Raw genomic sequence first — 25,506 nt, forward strand, 5'->3', positions numbered from 1 at the left:
TCTCCCATGAAAAGACACTTTTGCTGGCCTTCCATGGAGCCGGATACCTGTTCCTATGTCTCTGCATTTGTGTCTGTGCCCGTGGAAAAGCCTCCCACCGTAACCTGCGGGATTCCTTCGTCCCCTCCCTGTCGCTGGTCTTCGTTGGACGCACAACGCCGTAGATTCCTTCACCTGCCTTCCCCCTTCACAGGGAAACACCACCGTGCTCACCATGGTAGACCGGTTCTCCAAGAAAGTGCACTTTGTAGCTCTCCCTAAACTCCTTTCTGCTCAAGAAACTGCAGACTTCTCGTCCGCCATGTCTTCCGCCTCCACAGAACCTCCGCGGACATTGTCTCCGATCGACGTCCCCAATTCATCTCACAGGTATGGAAGGCCTTCTGTCAAGCTTTAGGTGCCCCGGTCAGCCTGTCATCCGGCTTCCACACACAGACGAACGGGTCAACCAGGACGTGGAGACGACGCTCCGATGTATAAAAACCAACAACCCGTCTACCTGGAGTTGAGTACACTCACAACTCTCTGGTTAGTACTGCCATCGGAAGGTCTCCGTTTGAGTGCTTCCTTGGGTCACAACCCCCACTGTTCCCCGCGCAAGAAGAGGAAATTGCAGTGCAGTCTGTTCAAGCCCAATTCGATCAGTGCCGCATGTTTTGGGAGTACACACGGAGTGCCCTGCTCAGATCAGCAGATCGCAATAGGATGATTGCCGATCGATAGCGGACGGCTGCGCCTTAGCATCGACCTGGGCAGATGGTGTGGCTTTCATCTAAAGACATCCCTATCAAAAACGAACCTAAGAAATTCGCCCCTCGCTTCCTGGGATCTTTCGAGGTCGAAAGTATCATCAACCCCACAGCAGTCCGATTTAAGTTACCAAGATCTATACACATCCACCCTACTTTTCATGGTTCCAATTAAAAACACTCTCTGTTATCCCCTTGTGTCCTCCGACCGAAACCCCTGCACCACCTGGATCATCGACAACCATCCGGCATACACTGTCCGACGGCTACTGGATGTGTACCGTCGGGGAAGAGGCCTCCAATTCCTGTTCGACTGGGAAGTGTGCAGCCCAGAGGAGCGTTTCTGGGTTCCACGCTCCTTCATTCTGGACTCCGGACGAGCCTGGAGGAACGCCTAGAGGCTTCATTTAAGGGGGTGTCCTGTCATGGACCTGTCTGGTAATTCCTCATCTTATTATTACAGCCTTATTGGGCCTTAATCCCTCATCTGATTTCCAGTCATTCCCAGCTCCACTAATTACAGCACACCTGGTTCCCATTATCGAACAAAGGATAAAACTCGTGTGTCATCGCCATGCTTTGCCAGTTCATTGGTCTGCTCTAGTGTGAGTAAAACTCGTTTCCTCATTCCGTAGAAATGTCAGTTCTAAGCTCCGTATCATTTCCTGAATACACCGCGTAAACCTTATCTCTGTGTACAGACTGTTCTGGATACTGATTCCCATTTCGCGACGGTGCTAACGCCTTATGACTCTGCCTCCGCGCCTGTGTCCTGCACTTGTGTTCGTCCTCAGCCTCGACCTTGCACCAATTGCAAGCCTTCCCGACAGGATATTGGTCTCCCTGGAATTCAAGTGAAACCCGTCATTTTTGTACAGGTCATACCTTCCCAGAACAGGTCCCAATCATCCAGAAATCTGCATGCCAGCCGCATGCTTCAATCCTTCAGCCACGCATTTATCTTCCACCTCATTCTCTTCCTATGCCCACTGTTACGTGGCACAGGCAATAATTCCAAGAGTACTACCTTTGAAGTACTGCTTCTCAACTTCTTTCCGAACTCCCTGTAATCTTTCTTCAGGACCTCCTCCCTTTTCCTACCTATGTCGTTGATACCACTATGTACCAAGACTTCTAGCTGTTCTGCTTCCCACTTCAAGGTATCGTGGACGCGATCAGGAACATTCCGGACCCTGGCACCTGGGACGCAAACTATCATCCGCGTTTCTCTCCTGCGTCCACATAATCGCCTATCTGACCCCCTAACTATAGAGTCCCTAATCACTTCTGCCATCTTCTTCCTTTCTCTACCCATCTGAGCCACAAGGCCAGACTCTGTGCCAGTTGCTTCCCCCAGTTGGGCCGTTCCCCTCCTCCAACAGTACTCAAGTAGGTATATTGATTGTTAAGGGTGACTACCACTGAGGACTCTCTAGTACCTGCTTCTTGCCTCTCCTGTGGTCTCGGGGTGACCACCTACCAATAGCTCCTCTCTATCACCTCCTCACTCTCGCTGACCAGAAGCAGGTCATCGAGCTGCAGCTACACTTTCCTAACGCGGTCTCTAAGGAGCTGCAGCTCGTTGCACCTGGTGCAGATGTGGTCATCCGGGAGGCCGGGAGTGCTTCGGATCTCCTACATCTGACAACTAGCAACGAAAACACGCCTCACACGCATACCCTCTGTCTTAATTTTAAACAGATAACCTACCTGCCCTCGACCATTTGTCGCCTAAGTCCCGTTGTGCCAAAGCCTTCCTATTCTGTCTCCCACCACTCCATTGCCCGCTCGACCGACGCCCGCTCTGTAAATATGTCTCTGTTTTAAACTCTTACTGCTGTTTTCACTGACCGAACTCTGCGGGCTTGCGCAGTCTGAACCAGTTCAAACCGCTCAAGAAATAGCCGTCACCTTTCTTAATCTCTGCTTGGTTTTCAACTCTTCCCCGCTGCCCTCACTGACCGAGCTCCAAGCGCTTGCGCAGTCGTGCCCCCTTGAAACCGCTGAAGATATGAAATAGAAATTTTCTATTTCAATTATTATTTTCTGAACACACTTTAAATGTTCATATTTACTGTACTATACCTAGAAGAACAACGTCAAAACATAAGTACAGCAAGATTTAATTGAGAACTGAGAAAGTAAGAGGAACAAGATTGGCAGATTTATTGCAGAGGTAATCACAGTATGTATAAAGCCGGTGTGCTCAATCTTTCCGTCTCAGGAGACTCGCATTCCCCCTGAATATGATTGATCAATTGAAACGACGTCAACACAATGGGCGCATTTGCGATAGTGCCCAGAACTAGCTGTTCGCTGACAACTGCCCATAAAGAAAGGCCGAAGAAGAGAAACCACCTGGAGCAACAACTTGTGAAAAGAACATTGAGTTCTCCAGCACTATATCGTTCTTTTTCAAGCTCCATCTGTATTATGATAAACATTTCTTGCAATATTCTAATACAGCCAAAGTTTGCATACGTTAAATTAAATTTAATACGTTATCGTATCCTGTTCAGGTCAATTAGTCGCTCTGAAGCAGAATATATTCTCTGATATTAATCCAATTAACCAATGAGATCACCAGGTTCAAGTAGACTGGCAGTCACTTTACTGAGTTTCTAAGAGTGTTATGTTATTCCATCTGTGTTTAATTATATTACCTTACCGTTATAGCATGGGTAACTATGATTAAACAGTAAACGACATTGGCCACTTTCAATAGACGAACATACCTGATGCTTACTAGCGCTCCAGATTATTTGATATGTGTTCAGCACTATTTCTTTTCCCGGGGACGCTAATTCATTCTGATATCCAACTGTCCGAACTTCATCGTTACCGTCCGTATTGATTTGCCAATTCATAAGACCATAACCGGCTGTTGTATTGCGTTTCTGATCGCAATGCACTTTCTCCCCGATTGTTGTTCTGAAGTAAGTAAATTTAGTCTAAGCGAAGAGCTAAAAATAAAGTGCAAGAGATTTCTTTAAGATTCTTGTATATTAAATGCAGCAGATTTCCTCATGTTTCTTGCACTGAAGAAAATATTTTGCTTTCAAGTATTTATCGTCCAATGAGCAGTATGTGAGGCAGGACCTTAAAGGTTTGCATCTTCTTGGCGTCATAGACCAAGGCAGCAGACACAAAGCGCGTTCCGTACAAGAGGACCGAGCCAGACAAGGCATTCTCGTTGCTTGTCCCAGATGCCTGATTTCAGAGCAGTGTTCTCCTGAATATTCCATGTAACTATCTAAGTTGTTCTTGAATATTGCAATTGTATCTGCCTGAATAACTTGCTCGGGTAGTCCTTTCCAGGTACGCAATGTTCCATGTGACAACCAGTTAACCCTTACATCTCAGCAACGACTTCCATGTGCAAACATTTTGACCCTTCTCCTAAACTGTATCCTTTGACTGTTGAAGTCTAGCATGCTAAACAGCTCTTTCATCACACTGTATACATTCGCGGGAACTATCAGCAAAATTGCACTTTTACTTCAAGGGCAGATCGAGGACGACAGCAGAAGCGTGTGGACGTCAGCAAGTGAGACTGGCGCGAACAATTTAAATGGAGACAGGTTTTTCTTCACTGGTTTGATCGAGGAACGACTGCGCAAGCTCGTGGACGTCTGCCAGTTAGCCCTGCATGAAATGGACTTCCCGCTATTCTGGGGCTGTGTCGTCTGGTCTAAGATACTCCCATCACAAGAAACACCCATTCCATATCTACTCTATCAAGGCCTTTCACCATTCGATAGGTTTCAATTAGATCAGCAGTCATCTCAATTCCATGGAGTACAGGCCGAAAACTATCAAACGATCTTCATATGACAACGCGTTAAATCGTACAATCATTTTCATGAACGTCCTTTGAACCCTCTCCAGCTTCAATACATCCTTTCAAAGATAAGAGACCAAAACCCTTCAAAATTGTGCAAGAGAGGCTTCATCAGTGTTTTTTAAAGTTTCAACTTTATATCCTAACTTTTATATTCTGGTCCTCTTGAATTGAACGCCAACATCACATTTGCGTTCCTTACCACAGACACAACGGGCTAATTGACATTTTGGAATCCTGCGCAAGGACTCCCAAATCTCTGTGCCTCCGATTTTTGTATTTTCTCTCTCTTTGGAAAATAGGCAACACTTTCATTTCTTGTATCACAGCGCATGACCATACACATCCCGACACCCTATTCCATCTGCCACTTCTTTGCCCATGCTCCTACACTATCTAAGTTTATGAGCCTCCCTATTCGCTGAGAACTACCTGCCACTTCACGGATCTTCGTATCGTCTGCAAACCTTGCAGAAAAATTCCATCACTGAAATCACTAACATTTAACCTAAAACGAACCTGTCCCAGCACAGATGCCGGTGGAACATTACTAGCCAGCAGATCCCAACCAGAAAATGCTGCCTTTATTCCTACTCTTTAATTCCTGCCAATTAGCCACTGTTTTATCCACGCTAAAATCTTACCTGTAAAATCATGCGCCCATAGCCTGTTAAACAGGATGAGGGAGTTTATTAAACGCTTTTTTAAAATCCTAGTACACAACATCAACTATACATCCTTTGCCTATCCTAGGTTTTATTCCTCCTAAGAAATCAAGCAGATTTGTCAGGAAAGATTTCCCATTGACTAAAACATAATGACTGCCATCTATTTAATAATGTGCCACCAAGTGCTCCGAAACCACATCCTTAACAACAGATACGAATTTCGTGCCAACCATTTTGGTCAGAGTAACTGGCTTATAATTTCTTTTCCTTTCTTCTGGCTCTCTCCCTGCTTGATGAGTGGAGTGATATTTACAATTTTCCAAACTTCCAGAACCATTTAGCAATCTGCCTTTTCCATCCCCTGTTGAAACTTGTGGACTGCATACGTCCGACTGTTTAGAGATTGCTTCGCTCTATCCCTAACGATTCAACACCTTCAGATCATATGTCACCTCTTCCTAATGATTTAATTTATATGTTTCCAACAGAGGCACGTCACCCCTTTGCCTTTCTGCTTATCCTTTCGATAAAATATGCATCCTTGAATATTAAACCACCCCTCAACCCAGCTATAACCGTCTTTCAGCCATGATATGGAGTTACTTACAGCATCATATTTCCCAATCTGTAATTGTGCTGCAAGTTTATTGATCTTATTCCAATTATTGAAGGTGTTCAAATATAATACCTTCAGTCCTGCATTCATCCTTTTCGATTTTCTCCACCTTTTACGTTGTGACACATCTTGTTAGCTGCATTTTTCCTCTCCTTGCCTCTCCTTCTGAGGCGTTTCAGTACACGTTGGCTCTGATTGTAACCCAACTCGCTAATTTTCAATACTATCACACCAGTTCTCATGACCCTGCAAAATTACTTCAAATCCACCCGATCAACTGTCCCCAACCTGCCCTCAAAAATTCTGGGTCCTCTCTGGTTTAGGTGTGAACATTTTGTACAGCTCATACTTTCTTCAGAATATATCCCAATGATCCATCAATCTTACCCCTGTTCATTGCACCCGTTCCTGAGCCACGCATTCATTAGTCACAGCATCCTATTCTAACCCTCACTGGCACGTGGCATAGGCAGCAATCCAGAGGTTACTACCCTGGAGGCCCTGTATCTGAGCTTCCTACCTAGCTCCTTAAAACCTCTCTTCAGAACTCTTCACCGTGTCCACCTTTGTCACTCGTGCCAATATGTGCCAAGTCGTCTGGCTGATCACCCTCACCTTGAGAATTCCGTGGACCCGATCTGAGACATCCCTGAATCTGGTTCCAGGAAATCAATGTAGGTGTTTTCTATCTCTCCCACAGAACCACGTGTCTGCTCCTCTGACAAAAGGATCTTCTAAGAACACTGCACTGCCCTACATTTCTTTTACGTTTCTCTTGTGAATGTTGTTTACGTGATGCTGCGTGCCTGTGATGCTGCTGCAAGTAACTTCCATTCATGCATAAATGCACCTGCACACTTGAGAATGATCTAGCCGCTGACGTTGACATTAACAATATGTTCTTCCGCTACAACTATTTGTAATGCCTCTCCTTTATCTGTTGGCCTGCTTAATCTTTATATAAGTATCGAAACAAGTTGCGGGATCGTTTTCTCCCGATATCTGCCCACTTGTTCAGTTCTTCAGACTCGCCACTGAGAACGGAGTACATATTTTGACATCACTTGCTGCTCTGCGTTCAAACTTACATTCAGAGTGTGTAGTGCGTTGCTATCTACTGATATCTTTTTACTGTTACCGAGCAATTCGGAGTATTTTTCCTTTATTTGATTTGACAATGCTGAACTTGGTCTCTGATATACTGCATATTTCCCACAATGTTTGCCTACCGGTTTAATTAAACAATGAACCATTTGCTAATCACCTGATAATTAAAACAAAAATAGCAGTATTCATTTGGGTCTTTACCAATTTCTGCAAAGCGCAGTTTTCCACTGAGAGTATCTTCGTCAGTACTTAAAATAATTGCGTGACACTTATATAGCGATTCTGAACAGAAGTCTGCAGTCACAAGTCGCCGATTTCATTAATGCTATGTTGCAGCTGATGTTCAGAGTTTTAGTAGTGTGGTCTTTTGCACTGGGTTCGGGTGAACTAACCTGCAGGCTTCGGGAAAGTGTCCAGCTCCCCAATATCTCTAAGGATGGGGATGTTGTTCTTGGGGGAATATTCCCTGTGCACTTTAGCGGTATTCATCAGATAAATTTATTCACCAAACAAAAAGAAGAAAAAGGATGTAAAAGGTGAGTTTATTTCAGATATGACGGCATGCAGTTCTGATTAATGTTTCTCAGTTTTCTGTCAAGAACAATATTACCAGTACATTCTGGTAAGCGTAGTTCCTATTTGGAGACACATCGGGTTGAAGATGCCGAATGTCGCTAAAAGGGGCAAACTCTGCATTTGTGGAGGGAAATGGACAGGCGACGTTTCCAGACTGTTCACTCTGATTTCTAAAGAGACTTGACCCGAAACGCCTGTCTTGCTAAAAGTGCAAATTCTGGGGCTTGTTTAAATTTCATTATTAACTTGTACGGTGCTAAACAAATTGAAGGATTTCTTGATGGAAATTATTGGAGTGCTTAGAGTTCAGAGCTCTTCCCTCACCTTCATCTATGGTTTATTTTCAGTTTTGATCTAATGGCCTTCCGCATGTTACAGACCATGATTTTTACAATTGAGGAAATAAACAGGGATAAGCGACTCCTCCCGAACATTAGGCTGGGCTATAAGATTCACGATGACTGTGACTCCCCCGAGATTGCCACAAAGGTTACTCTGGCTCTGCTGAACGGTCAAGAGAAAATATACGCCGGTCCAGTGTGTGACGGGCCTCTCGATATCTCTGGGATCGTTGGTGGCGCTGGATCCTCGGTGTCTATCGCTGTTGCAAGAACGACCGGTCCTTTTAGAATTCCACTGGTGAGAGTTGTTTACAACTGTTGTGGTAACTATGGCGTACAGGGAATTGATAGTTTATCGGGGATGATGTGGTAGTTTTAACACTGATACCTTTCCGTATTTAAAATTTTGTCACTCCTATTAATGAAGAATATTTGACAGTGTCACACCCGCACATTAATCCACACACCTAATGTCTGATTGAATGCAGGTCAGCTACTTTTCAACGTGCATGTGTCTCAGTGACAAGAACGAGTATCCAACTTTTCATCGAACTATCCCAAGTGACGAACATCAATCCAAAGCGCTGGGGCATCTCGTTCAGATGTTTGGATGGACATGGATTGGAACCATTAACAGCGACGATGACTATGGCAACTCCGGAATAAAGGCCTTTATAAAAACAGCTGTGGATTTCGGTGTCTGCATTGCCTTCTCGGAATCATTTCACAGAACGGACCCCGGACAGAAAATCACCAGGATAGTGCAATTGATTAAAGAGACGACAACAAAGGTCGTGGTAGCCTTTGCTGGACCTGGCGAAATGCGCATTTTATTTGAGGAGGTTTTACGTCAAAACCTTAGCGGTTTGCAGTGGGTGGGCAGTGAGGCGTGGATTACAGCGGATATCGCTGGTAAAGATAGGGGACGGCGCTTCCTTGTTGGGGCCATCGGGACTACGGTGCGTGCAGTGGAAATTCCAGAGGTGCGGGACTTCCTACTCAAAGTCCATCCTTCCAGTTTTCCTGGCAATCCATTGGTGAGGGAGTTCTGGGAAACCACGTTCAGGTGTACTCTAAGTTCAGAAAACGAGACAAACATAGTAGGTTCACCTGGCCGGCTCCCGCAGTGCAGTGGAAATGAGAGCTTGCATCAAATCAGCAACACATACACTGATTTGACCATGGACGGGAGCTCTTACATTGTATACAAAGCGGTCTACGCTTTTGCTCATGCGCTTCACGATATGTTTTCATGTGAAAAAGGCAAAGGACCATTCGTGAACAACACATGTGCACTTCTTTCAACTTTTCAACCATGGCAGGTAGGGTGCTGATTCAGTTTCACTGCGTCTGTTGTAAGATATCTTTCAATGTTGCTGATGCAGTTTGGACATTCAGACCAGTGTTACATTTATACAGGTAAATGTTAGGGGACCGACCAGCGTTGTGGAACAGAAAGAGACCTTCCAGTGGAAATGATAAGTTTTATTATGGTGGCCGGGGAATTGTACTGTGTGGTGTGGGGCCGTTTAATACTCTAGCCTTCATTAATTGGAAATTGTGTTTAAGAGTAGAGATACTATTTTGTCTCATGAGGCCGCATTCGGGGTATTCTTGCAAGCTTCGGTCAGCCTGTTAAAAGCAGACTGTAAATCTGGAGTGGCTAGATAACAGTATGAACAGTATGGATATGGTGAAATGATTTCGTCCTTTCTCAAGGGTTCAGGAGTCCAGTACCAGAGGGCAACGATACAAGGTAAAAGAGGTGAAATGCAAAGAGACTTTAGAGACCGCCGCTCTGCACAGAGGGTAGTTAATACCTGGAATGAGTTGCTTAATGTGGTGGCCCAGTCGAGCATCATTGGAGATTTAAGAGGCATTTGGATAGGTACACGAATGAGGTGTCCTGGAGGCATACAGGGCGACCACAGGAATCTGCAACGAGCAGAGTAGATCTCTGGTTAACATGTACCTAATGAGCCGAAACAGTGGTGCGTTACTCCATCACTTTAAATATTAACACAGCTGTCATTTCACGACTGAGTTATGTTATTTCTTCAAATGAAAAACTTTATTTCTGTGCAAGATACGAGGCAATTTGTTCGATTCAGTATGTAAAAACTTACATAAATATATTCCGCTTTATTTTCAGCTCCTCCATTACCTGTCGTCAATTTTCTTCACAACAAAAGTCGGGGAGAAGGTGTATTTTGACGAAAAAGGCAATCCAACAGCCTTGTATGATTTTGTAAACTGGCAAATGAATGCGAAGGGTAGCATTAAATTTCGAAGAATTGGATATTACAATGGATCAGCGCCTTCCGGTAAAAAACTTGTACTGAACCCAGATCACATTTTCTGGAGTGGTGGTAAACGTGAGGTAGGGTTGCCAATGGAAAGTGGGCAACATTGTTTAATCATAATTATCCTCTTTAAAGTTGTAAGAAATTGTAACTAATGCTGCAAGCAAAAATTTTAATAAAGGATATTAGGGATTCAGGGACACTTTGTTAAGTGCCTGGGAGACGATTTCAACCCAGTTAGTCATTTTCTATCGTGTCAGATGATGATAGGTAACTTGTGCATAAGAGTTTTTTAAGTGGATAATCGTTTGAACTGGGGCAGTATCGATCTATCGATCTCAAACTTTGGAGTCCAGTGATACGAACACGCGTTATTACAAGGGTTTTCCCTCGTGGCAGTGGATGATAATGACATCTGTATGTTGTCATGCATGCCCTTCGCTCTCCATGGAGCGTTGAGGTACCGCAATCTTAGCCGTTGGATCTCACTGTAGATCTTATTCTCCCAGCCCGGACGCTGGCTACCCTCACGTGGTTTAGCCCACCTGTCGAAGTGGTGTACGTGGGTATGAAAGCTACCTCATGGAAAATTGTTAGTTACTTTGAGCCTCAGGTGAGAGCTGAGTGTTCGACGGTGACTAAAGGTGAGGGACCCGTCCCGGAATGTACACAATAGGCCCTGTTAACAAAGGTTCTACTGCTGCCTGGATACATGGATATAACACAAAAACACAGTTACCATATAGATTATGTGAGTTATTATCAGAGATTACCTTCAGTGCTAGTGGAACCATAATGGAATTACCTGAAGTTGATGACATTTTAAAGCACATGTAAGCTACATAAGAAGCTTGCAGGAAATACTAACTCGTTTTACAGACGGAATTTAAAAATGGAAAAGAAAAGCAGTGCTGCCATGGGATCAGTGAATCGTTAATCACAGGGAAATAGTGAGACCGCTAGGAGGGAGAAATTAGACACAGCGGCAATGGCATGCAAACTGTTGTTCATCAACTGTCCATACCTGGTTCCTCTCGGTCGCTTTATACTCAATACATTGCTATTTGACAACGTTCAACGTTCCACTAAAAACAAAAATGCAGCTGTATTAATAAAAATGTTTTCAGAAAAAATAGGAGACGTTGGAAAGTTTCCAGGGAGTTTACAAGTGATGAAGAAAATGGAAGGAAAGTTGCAGCAACATGTCACCCAATAGAATTAGCTTCCTTGCACAGACGTTAGAATAAAAACAGCAACATCATCACTGCACCAAGCAGTCAACACACTATGGAAGTTTATCATTAATCACCGAGGAGATTTAACCTGCTCGAGGCCATGCAAACCTTAACAGTAGGAAAATTACATTTCTTACATTTAGAACATAGAACGTGCAGCATCAGAGGAACAAACGACGTTGTTCCGATTTCTTAACGTCCTCTAATATCAATCTGTCTCTTCCCTCGTGCATAGCCCAAAAAATCTCCATTTTTCTTTTATCAATGTGACCATCTAAGAGCCATTTGTTTGCCTCTAATGTATCGGCCTCTGCCCACTCTTCCGGCAGTGTTTTCCAGGAACTGACCATTCTCCATGCATTAAAGATACCTCTGATATCTCACCTAGAGTTTCCTCCACTCGGCCTAACAGTGTGCTCTAGGATTAGTCTTTGCTACGCTGAAATTTGGCGCTGGCCGTACATTCCATTCAGTATATGCCCCATCATGCGCTCCAAAGAGAGAAGACGTCTCTTGTTGAACATGTCCTCACATGACATGTGACAGTTTGTGACACGATATTTAGACAGTATCCTGATAACTCTCTTTTGGACCTTTTCTAAAGCATCCATATATTTCCTATGATGAGAAGGTCGGAACTAAACTAAACACAATATTCCATGTATGATACATCCAAACCTTTAAGGAACTGCAACAATAACTCGGGCGCAAAAATAACAACAACAAAGTCAAGAAAAACGAAGCTTCTGTGAGTCTGGTTGTCTCCTCAAATTTCGGCACATTTTTTTTAGTATATTCGTAAGTGCCCAAGGACGTGATGTTGCATTTAAGTATTACATTGTAGCCAAGCTTGTCGCAGACAGAATATTCGAATAAGCGAAAAGATGAGTGGGAATTATTTTGTTAAAGTGCCGTCGTAATTATTCTGGAACGAAAACGTAAAAACGCTCAAGGAGAACTAGATAACGTGTCAAATAACTTGTTTTTGTTAACGCAATTGGTTGCAGAATAGTTCCACACAGCTGGACGTATATCGACGCCTAAGTTATACAAACAATAAAATATTGCCTGTGTTTCATTCTTTAAGATTCCCCGGGCAGTCTGTTCTGAGAAATGTCCTCCTGGAACAAGAAAAACAGCCAGGCAAGGGCAACCAATTTGCTGTTTTGATTGCACGTCTTGTCCGGATGGAGAAATTAGTAACATTTCAGGTGAATGGAACTGCATGTTTAGGTTCTGACAATTTTCCGCAAGGATTTCCAAAGTGTCATCGTTACCAATGATTTGATTATTTTTCGCAGCCTCCACAGACTGCATCAAGTGTCCTCCACTGTCCTGGTCCAACAAACAGAAAGATAAATGCATCCCGAAGAAAACTGAGTATCTGGCTTTTACCGATGTCCTGGGCATGGTGCTGATGATTACCGCTCTAGTTGGAGTGTGCATGTCTGCACTCGTAGCAGTTCTCTTCTTTAAACATCGAGAAACACCTTTGGTTAAAGCTAACAATTCCGAGCTAAGCTTCCTCCTTTTATTTGCGTTAAGCTGCTGTTTCTTGTGCTCGATCTCATTCATCGGCGAACCATCAGAATGGTCTTGCATGTTACGCCACACAGCATTCGGTGTTTCATTTCTCCTGTGTATCTCCTGTGTTCTGGTCAAAACGATCCTGGTGCTGTCGGCATTTAAGGCAACTCATCCCAGCAGTAACAGGATGAAATGGTTTCGTCAAAGACAGCAGAGGGTAAGTGTCTTCCTCTTGGCATCCGGGCAGGGACTTATATGTGCAGTTTGGTTGCTTATTGGGCCACCTTTCCCTGTGATCAACACCAAATATTACCGCGAGACGATTATTTTAGAATGCGATACAGGATCGTCTGTAGGTTTCTACTTGGCGTCGAGTTATATCGGCGTGTTATCGTGCATTTGTTTTGTCCTGGCCTTTCTCGCACGGAACCTGCCGGATAACTTTAATGAGGCAAAATGTATAACGTTCAGCATGCTCATCTTTTGTGCGGTTTGGCTCACTTTTATTCCGGCCTCTGTGAGTTCTCCTGGGAAATACACAGTGGCGGTTGAAGTGTTTGCCATTCTGGCGTCTACTTTTGGTTTGCTGCTTTGCATTTTTGCACCGAAGTGTTTTATTATCCTCGTAACTCCGGAGAGAAACACAAAGAAGCACATCATGGGTAAAGTGGGATGAAATGATGCTTTAACAGATGAGGATCAATATATCTTCACGCGTAAAATCGCATGTTTATTTTTCCAGGAGCAGACCCAGAACATCAAAAAGCCAGTCACTTGTCAGACTGAATTAAATGGTTTAATATGAGTTCATCATCTTGTACTGGAAACATTGATTTTATTTCCGGGAGTTAGTCAACTGTATGTAATCAATAAACGATTTTTATGCTAATGTTTTGATTTGTGCATTTATGCATTTGACGCCGGTATAGATACTAACATCAATTTCTCAAAATTGACTGTAACTGATCCTGGTTCACTTGGATTTTTAAACTTTTGAAACTTCTCCTGTCAGCCAGGGTTCCCCTCCTCTCTTTAAACATCTTCATCTTTTTAATGCATTTATCTGAGCCTACCCAACAGCTCCCAGAAACTTCAGCCATTACCAATTCTGCCGCCATCCCAGACAGGATCTCTTCCTATTAACGTTGGCCTGCTCCTCTCTTATGCTTCTGCAATTCCGTTTAAGGGACTGCAAGATTTATGCATCTGACATTGTCCTCTCCGGCTCACTTTTAGGGTGTACTCTATCATATAATGATCGCTCCCTCTTAATGGTTCCTTCACTAATTCCCCTTATCAAATCTTGTTCATTAACCATCACCCAATCAAGAAATGCAAGTTTTTTCGTGGGTTCAAACAAACGTTGTTCTAAAAATCCATTTCATAGGCATTCTACAAATTCCCTTTCTTGGGATCCAGCACCAACCTGCTTTTGCAAAACAACCTGCATATTGAAATCCCAATGACTGAAATTGCCCTTTTCAGAAGCCTTTTCTCGTTTTCTGTCCCTGTAATTTCTAAACCACATCCTGGCAACCGTTCGTAAGTCTGTACATAGCCCCTAACATGGTGGCTTTACCCTCTGCAGTGTCTTAACTCCATCCACACGGGCTCTACATCATCCAGCCCCATGTAGTCATGTCATCATGTCATCTCTTTCTAAATATTTAATTTCTGTATTTTCTGGGGGGGGGGGCGGGGGGAAAGAGTGTTTCCCAGCAGAGCGGCCGACCTGACCTTCCTTTCAATACAATGAGTGCCTACTGATGTTAAGCTCAGAACTATGATTACTTTGCAGCCATGATTCATTGATTACATAACGTCATATCCCCCAATCTCTAAATACCTTCCAAACCAGCTACATGATTCTATATTCTACGAGCAATCTCACTACACACTGCATCTACTCTAATCCAAGCTGCTCCATCCTGGATCCTATTTTTCCAGTTCTAACACCCTCTGAGAAATCAGTGTAAACGCTCCCCAGCAGTTCCATCAAAATTGCCCGCAAGGATATCGATCGCCCATACGTTCAAGGGTAACATAGGAACTTCACTGGAAGAGATCCCAATAATCTAGAATTCTGAAACCTATTCCTGTGCATCATTTCCTTGGAGACATACATTCATTTGCCAAATCGTCCAACTCTTCCCTCCATTGTCCCGTGGTACAGTTGGCAATTCGGATTTTAGTACCCTAAAAGTCCTGCTTTTCAGATTTCTGGCTAACCCACTCTATTGTCCAGTCCGGACTTCCTCCCTTTTCGTACCTATGGCGTTGATAACAACATGCCTGATAACTTCTGGCAGTTTACCCTGCTCCTTTAGAATGATGTGCACCCGAAATGTGACAACCCAGGCACTGGCACCACGGAGGTAAAATACCATTCTGGTGTCTCGAGGTACGTCTCCTTACAGGTAGGTACAAAACAAACACCCAATAGAACACATTATAGAAGAAGACCATCTAACACCCATGTGCAAAAAATAAAAAAGTGAGCACAAAACATTCAGAACTAAACGTCACCGAAGTGAGAACATGGCCACGAAGCCAGTCATCACAGCAGCCGATCTAAGAGCCTATTAGTTGCAGACTACAGACTCAGTTCAGCGCAAAGACGAGAAATCTTCGCCGAGCAGCGAGCTGATGCACGACCGTCCTTTGTCTCCGGCTCTGAAATTCCTACGTCTTCAATCTGGCTCTAAATTTGCCAAACATCGGGTCATTCCCGGACCCGGGTTCTGCCGGGGTTACGTTGTCGTGCCCATACCCCCGACGGGTAGATCTGGCCCACACCGACTTTCCCAATCTGTCACGAGGCTTAAGTCGGTCAAACATCGACACGGTCCTCGCCGATTCAATTCAGCCACACCTCCGATCTGTCGTTTCTAAGGGGCTCCAAGTCCGCTCCAGCAACGGCGGTCCTTCATTAATCGTTACTTGCCCACAGGTCCTGGCCCCGCTGCCTCGCTTCGGCCCGTGGCGCCACGTTACAACCACCATTACTTTGTGGGCATCACTGAGTCCTAGGTGAAAGATAATTACTGCTGGGAACTCAGAAATCAAACATGCTCATCGAATCGGGAGGACAGGCAGGCATGTAGAGCGCGTGGGATGGTGTCGCTGGTGAGATCTGGAAACATATTCTTTTATAGAAGTGCCATAAATGCAGAATAGGTAGAGTACTTCTATATAGGGTTAAGAAACTGCATTGCCCAAAAAGACCCTGATGAGAGTTATATATAAGCTTCCAAACGGTAGCCAAAGTTTCGTATAAAAATTTCAACAAGAGAAAAATTATGTAATTAGGGCAATGTTGCGATAGTCATGGGGAAATCTTGATTTGCAGATAAATTAGGAAAATTAGGTTGATGTTTGATCTCAAGTGACGAAATTTGTACAATTCCTACGAGATAGCTTTTCAGAGCAGCTTGCACATGAACCAATTATGGATAAGTCAATTCTGTATTGGGTGATTGGAGCGAATCAGATTTGATTAAGGAACAAGTGAAAACATCATTAATAGGGAGTGTCCTAAATATGAAAGGATAACGTTTCATTCACGGGATCGTTTCGGTAAACCTCCAGCAAAACGTCTCCAATGCCATAAACTCTTTCAAACCTGCTCACAATATTCAAATGCGGTCTTAACATTGCGTTATGAAGGCTTATTGTTATATCGTTTCTATTTTCTTCCCTTTTCGAGATGAATACCAGCAATTCACTGATCTTTCTCGGTACCAACCCTACAAGTCAAACTTCAGAGAATGTTGCAGCAGGACGCAGAATTCCACATGCACATCAGATTTCTGAATTCGCACCCCTCCCCCCAACCCCATGTTTTGAAAATAGTCTATAGCGTATACTCTGTGTTCTTTCTGCCATTTCTCCATCAATTCGCCATACCTGCCCAAGTCGTTTTACGGACTTTGCTTCTTCAACACCACCTACCCCTCCGTACGTCTAACTTTGAATTGTTTGAAAATGTTATTACAAAAGTATCAATTCGGTCATGCAGATCATTTACAAAGAAAGCGAAAACAGTAAATCCAGCACCTACACCTCCGCAATGTCACTAATAACCGTCAGTCAACCAGAAATGATTTATTCCCAATATATGACCCTGCTGCTTTGCTGCGCTTAGAACCATAGAGTCATAAAATGCTATAGCAAAGAAACAGCCCCTTTGGGCCATCTAATCTTGTGCGAACTATCGATCGACATAATCAGATCGCACTACATACACCTTCCATCAGTGTATCTATTATAATTTCTAATAAATGTTGAAATGAATTCCACATCTACCACTTCGGCAGGCAGTCATTCCCAGTCTCTCACCACACCATGAGTGAAGATGATTTCCCACATGTTCCCTTTAAACAGTTCAGCTGTCACCCTTAACGATGACCTATTCTCATCCAACCTCAGTTGGAAAAAACCTGCTTGAATTTAGCCCATCGCTGCTCCTTAAATTCTGTATACCACTATCAATCTTATAACTCGGGTCCTCAAGATCTGGCTACCTATTTTTGGATTTATCTACACCATTCGGAAGGTATTTATAAACTTCCCATAGGTAGAAGACCAGAACTTCACAAGGTACTCCAAATTAGGCTGTACCGACGTTCTGCACAACTTCGACATAACATCCCAACTCCTGCACCCAGTCCTATGAATTAGGAAGGCCAATGAGTCAAACACACTCTTTACGACCCCGTCTATCTGTGATGCCGCTTTTAAGGCACCTTAAATCTGCATCACCAGTTCCTTCTGCTCTACTGTACTCCTCAGTGTCCTGCCCCCACCCCCAACATATAGATCCCGATGTACAAGACCTCAAACTTCTCTCATTTGCCGCATTCCAACTCATTCTTCTAGATGCTGCCGATGCTGTAGCAAACTTTGATAGCTTTCTTCACTCTCCGTTATGTTCCTAAACGATGTCGTCCCCAAATTGGAAGATCCAATTTACTACAGTAGATAACAAACAACAGGGAACCAAGCACCAAACCCTGCGGTACGCCATTAGCCCGAGGACTCCAATCAGAGAGGCAACCATCCAATTCGACCATCTGGTTCTACCCCTAACGCAATTTATCACTGTGCCCTGAATGCCTAACTACTGAACTTTCTTGACCAATCTCAACTGCAAGACATTGAGAAAGCCTTGCTAAAATTAATGTAGATAACATTCAAGGTCTGGCCTTCATCAACTTTCCAGGTAACATCCTCGAAAAACTCAAAGAAAAATTGGTTAGACACGACCTACCGCGCAGTGTTGACTATCCCGAATCCATCCCTGTTCATCCAAATAAGATCCGCTGGAATATTCTCCAATAGCTTAGGCATTACTGATGTCAAGCTCACTGGCCTAGAAATTGTATAACCTTTCTTAAACAATAGAACAACATTTGCGATCCTCGAAATCTCCAAAATGTCACCCATTGCTAAAGACGTTTTAAATATCTCTGCTTGGTCCCCTGCATTTTCTGCATTTGCCTCCACATACTCCAATAGAAGAGATCAGAACAAAATACCATAAGGTATAGGAGCAGAAGTAAGCTACTGGACTCATGGAATCTGCTCTGTTATTCCATTATGCCTAATTTAGTGTTCCTCTCAGTCATACTCCCCTGCCTTGACCGCGTTGTATTGGCACCCATTTTACTTGGAAACCTGTTAAACTCTTTTTTAAATATATTCAATTATTTGACCTACATAGTCGTCTGTTCCAATGATTTTCAAAGATACTGTCTTGTCCGGCTGAAGAAATTCCTCTTCATGTCTATTCTAAATGGACATCCCTGTCTGAGACTGTGCCTGACATTGTTAGACCTAGAGAATTTATCCACCTTAATTTGCCGCAAGGGAGCTAATACTGCATCTTCACTAACCTGTCTACGGTGCATGACCTCACTACTATAACGGACTTTATTTAGATTGTGCGACCGTCTCCCTACAAATACCGCTAAAAATAAAACAGAAAACCATTTGGAACCTCTCCAGTCTCTACAACTGCATCCATAGATAAGGATTCTCATCTTCAAGCCGACCAATGTGGTAATTTTGTTCTTACTCAATCTGTCGAAGCCCATTGGTGGATCCTTCACCTCGTCTGCTCCAGCAACCTCAAGCCTTCCTTTAGCCTTCACGACTTCCATCTTAAATATTCTCTCCATTTCTTATTCCTAACGCTACTCATTCGTTCCTACCTGCCTATATCTACAATGCATGCCATTCTTCTTCTTAACCAAAGCCTCAGCTTCTCTCGAAAACCAGGGCTACCGCGTTATCCTTGCCTTTGATAGGAAAATACGACATGGATTGTATACTATTAAAATTTAAATGTTTAAGTCCTCCCCGTTACCAAGCATGCCTTTGACAGAAGACTAACCTACGCTTGTCATATCCTTTCTGATATCATCAAGATTGTCTTTTCTCTAATTTATAAACACAAACCGAGGCCTAGTCCTATCCTTCTCCACAATTCTCTTGAAACGAATGGAATTATTATGACCAGATTAAAAAGGTACCCCTACCAACCTCTGGCACCTGTCCTGTGACATTCCCTAAAAGAAGACATAGTAGCGCATACTCTCTAGTTTGTGCCTATATGTATTGATTAAGAAAACATGCTTATCTACATTTGAGAAACTATTTTACATCCAGTTTTTTACAGTATGGGACCCACTATCAATATATGGAGAGTTACCACACCCTTATGCTTCATGCAAAAGTATACGAACTTTCTCCGATTATTTTTTTTCCTTTTAAGACCCCCCGAATATTGGATATTCACTTTCATATTCTTCATTTCCACACATATGGCCTCAGTAGCGGAGCACTCCAGTCTACGCTATCCGAGCACTGCAGTGACATGCTCCCAGAGTAGGAATGCTAAACTTTCTTTAATCTCTCCCGCTCTTTCCATTCCTGACTTACCATGTGGGTTTAATATGCTCCTTTCCCATGTACCTGTTCCAGTCTTTGGTTCCTATCCCCGCTTTCTACTGTAAACGCCCCTGTGAAGGATTAGAAATTCTTTTCTGGACAATATTAGTTCCTCTTTAGTTCAAGTAAAACGGCTCCCACTTTACAGGACGCACCTTCCCTGGAAGAGTCCAATCTCCAGAAATCTGATGCCATCCCTCCTGCACCACTTACTTATCCAAGTGTTACACTGTATTATCTGAACTCTCTTTGCGGGGCCTTGTTACCTTTCCTACCTATGTCATTGGTACTGACGTGGAAAAAGATATCTGTCTGTTTACGCTCCCACTTAAGAATAAAAGTGGATCCGACCCGAGCTGCCCTTATCCTGGCACACAGAGGGCCAGATACCATCTGGGAATCTCGTTTCAGGCCATAGCACTTCCTCTTAGCTTTACTAACCATTGAATCCCATATTACTGGAACTTGATTCTTCTCCACCTTCCGAGGCAGAGAGAGAGATTCCATACCAAAGACTCGACCTCTGTCATCCACATGTATTCAAAGTGGTTTACCGAAGGACCTGTTTCTGTGCCGTGTTATACAGAGGGACGGCTATAGGTTACTCGTCAGTGAATGCAGATCCCTTCTCTCCTTCTTAACGGTCAGCCACTTTCCTGTGACCATTCTCGGTGTCAACACCTCGCGGTATCCATGGTTGACGAATCCTTCATTTTCCCGAATGAAACTGCAAGTCGATGCACCTTTTGCTGATGCAGTCGTCTGGAACACCGGAGCTCCCATGGTTTCCTATATCGCACCAAATAGCATTGCACTCTCCTACCTAGCCTTCACATTTTTCCAACTGAGGATGAGTTGAAAAGAAAGACCAGAAAAAAGACAGACAGAGATAAATGAAGGAATAAATAGATGATAGATAGATAGTCAAATTGATAGCCATTGAGAGAGGATGAATGAAACAAAGAAAAGAATGGATGAGAGAAATCTAAGAGAGATTACCTAATTATGCACAAATGCCCCGACTGCCTCGCAATTCTTTTCATATCTTTATAACATTAGGCACAACCCAACGACTCTCAGTGTTCTTGGCGTGTTGAAGACCCAACCTGCTACCAACCATTCTTTTAAAATCTCTCTTCCACTCAGGACAACCTTGACAAATGTCTTCTGAAAATCCATGTACACGATATCCAGTGATTATCCTTGGTATATCCTGACTGGTATTTTCTCAGAGAAATCGGATTAATTTCTCAGACGTGATTTGCCTTTAAGAGATCCATACGGACTTCGGCCTGTTTTATCATGGGTTTCCAGATATGCCGAGTTTCATCCTTCATAATAGGCACTAAAACCTTGTCAAACGCTGTAGTCATGCTAAGTTGCTTTAACTCTCCTGCTGATGTGTTGACCACCCTTCAAGAAAGGATAAATCACGTTTGTAATGTTCCAGTCACCGGGTTTTGATATTGCCCAATAGCGGAGCGAGAGACATTGAAACGGGTCGACAGTTCACGGAATTGATGCGAACAGAGTTAAAGGCAAAAGAAAACAATAAACCTCGGGCAAACAGGACCGTTAGCTTAAACTCTTAAAGGAAAAATTAAACGAGTACTGCGGCGGAGAGGAAAAGCTAAATATCAAAAAAAACTCTAGTTTTTGGATTCAGTTGAATCGACAGTCCCATTTCTCAGGCAAGGCCGAATGCAAGTAGGCAGCGGTTGCTGTGCTGGGCTGAAGCCTTGACAATCAATACGACGGAAAGAATAGAGTTAAATACCATTACAATGAAATAATAATGAGCCGGCATGTTCTTATTCACGACGGCAATTGTATCTGCTGCGCTATCAAATCCGTGGCTATGACAGACATCCCATCTCCAGGCACAGTCCATGAGGTGCCGCAGACATGGATCAGCTGGAAGTCCCGAATGAAAGACTTATCCAAGATGTCCTTCGCCGGGATCCAAGTGCGTTCTTCTCGAGCATACCCTTCTCAATCCACAAAGTACAAGACCTTAACACATACCCGGCAAGATGCCAGGAGGCGCCACACCATATAGACAAGGGAACCATCTACCAGGCACAAAGGAGGGGGAGGTGGGATAAATGGGGCCAGGGGAGAGGTAGTAACCTGCTTGGGCTGGGAAACATGAAATATTGGATGGATCTTTGGTGATGTTGGTAGGCGTAATCTATACTACACCTTGCTGGAAGTCGTTTCCACTACAATTTGCAGCTCTCGACTTTTCGGGTTAGCTCCCTTGAAACCAAACGGACCTCCTCTCATGGCTTGAATGGTCTTACCTGTCGAGGGAGCCGCATCAGCTGCAGGGAATGTTGCTTCTGGGCGTGCAGCGGATAAGTCCTGGCTGGTCTCTAGTTGCACTTGCAGCCTTGGATCAGTTGTTCCGTAGCAGAACCTCCTTCGCCAATCTCCTGATCAGAGAAAATGTGGCGCTGCACTGGAATCACTTCCGGCATTCAAAGGGAGGCATACTGTGGAGGATGATTGGCGGTTATTGAGGGCAATCTTTGCCCAAACCAAATGGCAGCTCCACGATGTGGGGTTGGAAGAGGCAAGGCAGCGCAAGGTTGTTTCTAACGGCTGGTTCACTCTGTCAGTCTGGCCATTGGATTGGGGATGATAACCAGATGAGAGGTTGGCGGTGGCTCCTACGAGACAGCAGAAAGCCTTCCAAAAGCGGGTCGGGAACTATCGTCAAAGATCAGACATTATCTCCTGAGGAACGGTATGGAGCCTTAACTCATGTTGAACTATGCGTGTGGCGGTCTAACGAGCCAATGTGTGCTTGAGGAGGGCAATGAAGTGGGTAGTCTTGCAAAATCGATCCACAATGACCAGAATCATGGTGTTTCCATTAGACGGGGGCAGTGGAGTGTTGAAAACAACTGAGAGGTGGGTCTAGGAGTGGTGGGACACAGACAGTGGACACAACAGTCCCGCGGAATACTGGCGTGATATCTTGTACGAGCGCAGTTGGGACAAGCAGATACAAAGTTGTGGACATCCCGGGACGAGTGGAGCATCCCCATTCCAAAATTTTGGAACGCTTCGCAGCAGGAAGAAGTCCCTCATCCGGGCCTGTGTTCGGCTGTGGGCAGCCCTCACCTCTGCCTCTATTGCCCAGATGACAGGGGCAGCAATACATGAGCGAGGAAGAATCGGCTCTGGATCGGGATTCTCCTCAAATTCGTCGAACTTCCAGGAGAACAAGTCAGCCTTTCTATTTTTGCTGCCGGGACTTTAGTTGAGGAAGAAGTTAAACCGTGTGAAGCAGAGAGTCCACCGGGTTTGACGAGAGTTGATTATGTTTGCACCCTGAATGTAAGAGAGGTTATTGTAATCTGCCCAGACCAAGAATGGATGTTATACCCCCTCCAGCCAATGATGCTATTCCTGCAAGGCCTCCTTACAGGCAGAAATTACCGATTCCCAACATCGTAATTCCTCTCTGTCGGAAACCAGCGACGGGAAGATGGTGCAAGGGTGCGGCCGACTATCTGAAGATGAGCTCTGATAGAGAGCAGCTCCAGTGCCCATATCAGATTTATCCACCTCGACAATGATGGCTGTGACGTGGGCGTTTCAGCAATGGGGCAGTGGTGAAACGTCGCTGTAGTTCCAAAAATGCTTGGCCCGCACCGTCCACCCAGTGGAATCCTGCCGAGGTCTACTTGGTCAGTGCATTTATAGGAGCCGTGATAGAGCTGAAATTGCGGATGAAGCTGTGATAAAAATTCGCACACCCCAAGAAGTGCCGTACCTGTTTGACTATAGGTGTTTTAGCCCACTCAACAAACGCCTCAACTTTGCGAGGGTCTATTTGAACACTGGGTGGGCTAAGTATATAGGCCAAAAACGATACCTGACCTTCATGGAATTCACATTTTTCAGGCTTGACATACAGGTTGTTCTCAAGAAGCCGTCTGCCAACTCTCTGAACATGCAGTGCATGCTCCTGATGAGAACGGGTATTGATAAGGATGTCATATAACTATGCAAACACAAACTGGTTCAACGTTTCCCTGATTAAATCGTCAACCAAGGTCTGGAATACAGCGGGAGCCCCGGCCAAGTGGAATCACCAGATACTCATAGTGGCCATTCTCTTATGTGAACCAGATTTTAAGCATTGAGCAGATCAATTTTGGAAAATATGGTTGTTCTCTGGAGATGTTTAAACGCCGACGCCAGTAGCGGAATAGTGTAGCAGTTCCTCCCAGTGATGTTGTTCAAGGGTCTATACTCGATGCAGGAACGGAGCCTGACATTTCTTTTGCTCACCAAAAAGAAACCCGGTCCTGCTGGAGATGTTGACGGACGAATAAACCCCTTGGCCAACTCCTCCTTGATGGATTCTTCATGGACACCGTTTCAGGACGAGAGAGAGAAAAGATTCGGCCCCATGGAGGGCTTGTACCTGGTGGGAGGTTCATGAAACAGTCGTACAGCCGATGTGGGGGCAGAGTGGTGGCCTTTCTTTTAATGAAAAATACAAGAAGATCCGCATATTTAGCCGGAATTCGAGGCAGAGAAACATCCTTAGCTGACACGGTAGGGGATTCATGGAACGGAGTTTGAGCTCGACCCAGACAGGAGGACAATCATGCTCGTCCCCATTCATGGAATTCTTTCAGAGACCAATCGATCCGTGGATTATGTCGGGAGGAGCAGAGGAGACCAAGTACCAGGGGCAGTTCAGGCGAATCAACCAGGTGAAAGATAATTCTTCATGCTGTTTGTCTTTCAGTACCAGTTGGATGGGATCAGTGGAAAGGTTGATTTGGCCGGTGCCCAGAGGTCAGCACTCCAGCGCCTTGTTCTTGTCTCATAATACCTGAGTTGGAACTCCCAGTCTTTGAGCTACAGAGATGTCTGTGAGATTCCCAGCTGCGCCGAAGTCGATAGATCACTTAAATTTATATGCCTGCGAGCAGTACACAATTAGGGAAAGCTCACTGAAGAAAGAACCGACACGTTAGAATTCCCCACTCTGCTGACGGGTATTCTCCTTTCCTGGACGTTTCAAACTTGCCGCCTGGAAGTGTCCTGGATCGCCACAATTCAGTCTGGAAATCTGTTTTCTTCCACCATTCTTGTTCCTCCTGAGACGGGTGCATGCATCCTACTTGAACAAGCTCCTCCATGGACCTGGTGCTGGGTGTTAAGGAACAGTGAGAGGGCAGAGAAAGATGGTGACTAGATGGCGCGTCGGAAACTTAAAACATGCTTTCACAGCGCCACTCTGTTACCTGGTCGTCAAATGGAATAGCCAGATTAATCAAGTCATCTATACTATCCTGCTCGTCCTGGACAGCGATCTTATGTCGGAACCCAGAGTTACGTCCTCGCTGGAAGGCGTATTTTTAACCGCGTAGTCTCGCACTGATCCACAGCCTCGGCGCAGGTCCAAGAGTCGGTAGGAAGCTTCATGTTCCGGTACTGGAAGGTCAAAATCCCTCCGTAACTCGCCACCAAATTTCGGAACGACTAGGCTGTGGGGCATCCTTGCTCCCATAAAGTGTTCAACAGGCTGAAGGAAGTCCGTCTAGAAGATTGGCCTCGTACACC

General features: G+C 44.4%; 1 protein-coding gene across 1 annotated transcript; it reads left to right on the forward strand.

Moving 5' to 3' along the window:
- Positions 1-214: 214 nt before the first annotated feature.
- Positions 215-13,639, forward strand: LOC132403118 (extracellular calcium-sensing receptor-like). Its single transcript, XM_059986417.1, has 7 exons — positions 215-369; positions 4,181-4,387; positions 7,905-8,196; positions 8,387-9,220; positions 10,051-10,278; positions 12,524-12,647; positions 12,738-13,639. Exons 1-7 carry the CDS (start codon positions 215-217, stop codon positions 13,637-13,639), a joined length of 2,742 nt encoding a protein of 913 aa, XP_059842400.1.
- Positions 13,640-25,506: the final 11,867 nt, after the last annotated feature.

This window comes from Hypanus sabinus, chromosome 2 (genome assembly GCF_030144855.1).
Source record: "Hypanus sabinus isolate sHypSab1 chromosome 2, sHypSab1.hap1, whole genome shotgun sequence".
In the NCBI taxonomy this organism is placed as follows: Eukaryota; Metazoa; Chordata; class Chondrichthyes; order Myliobatiformes; family Dasyatidae; genus Hypanus; species Hypanus sabinus.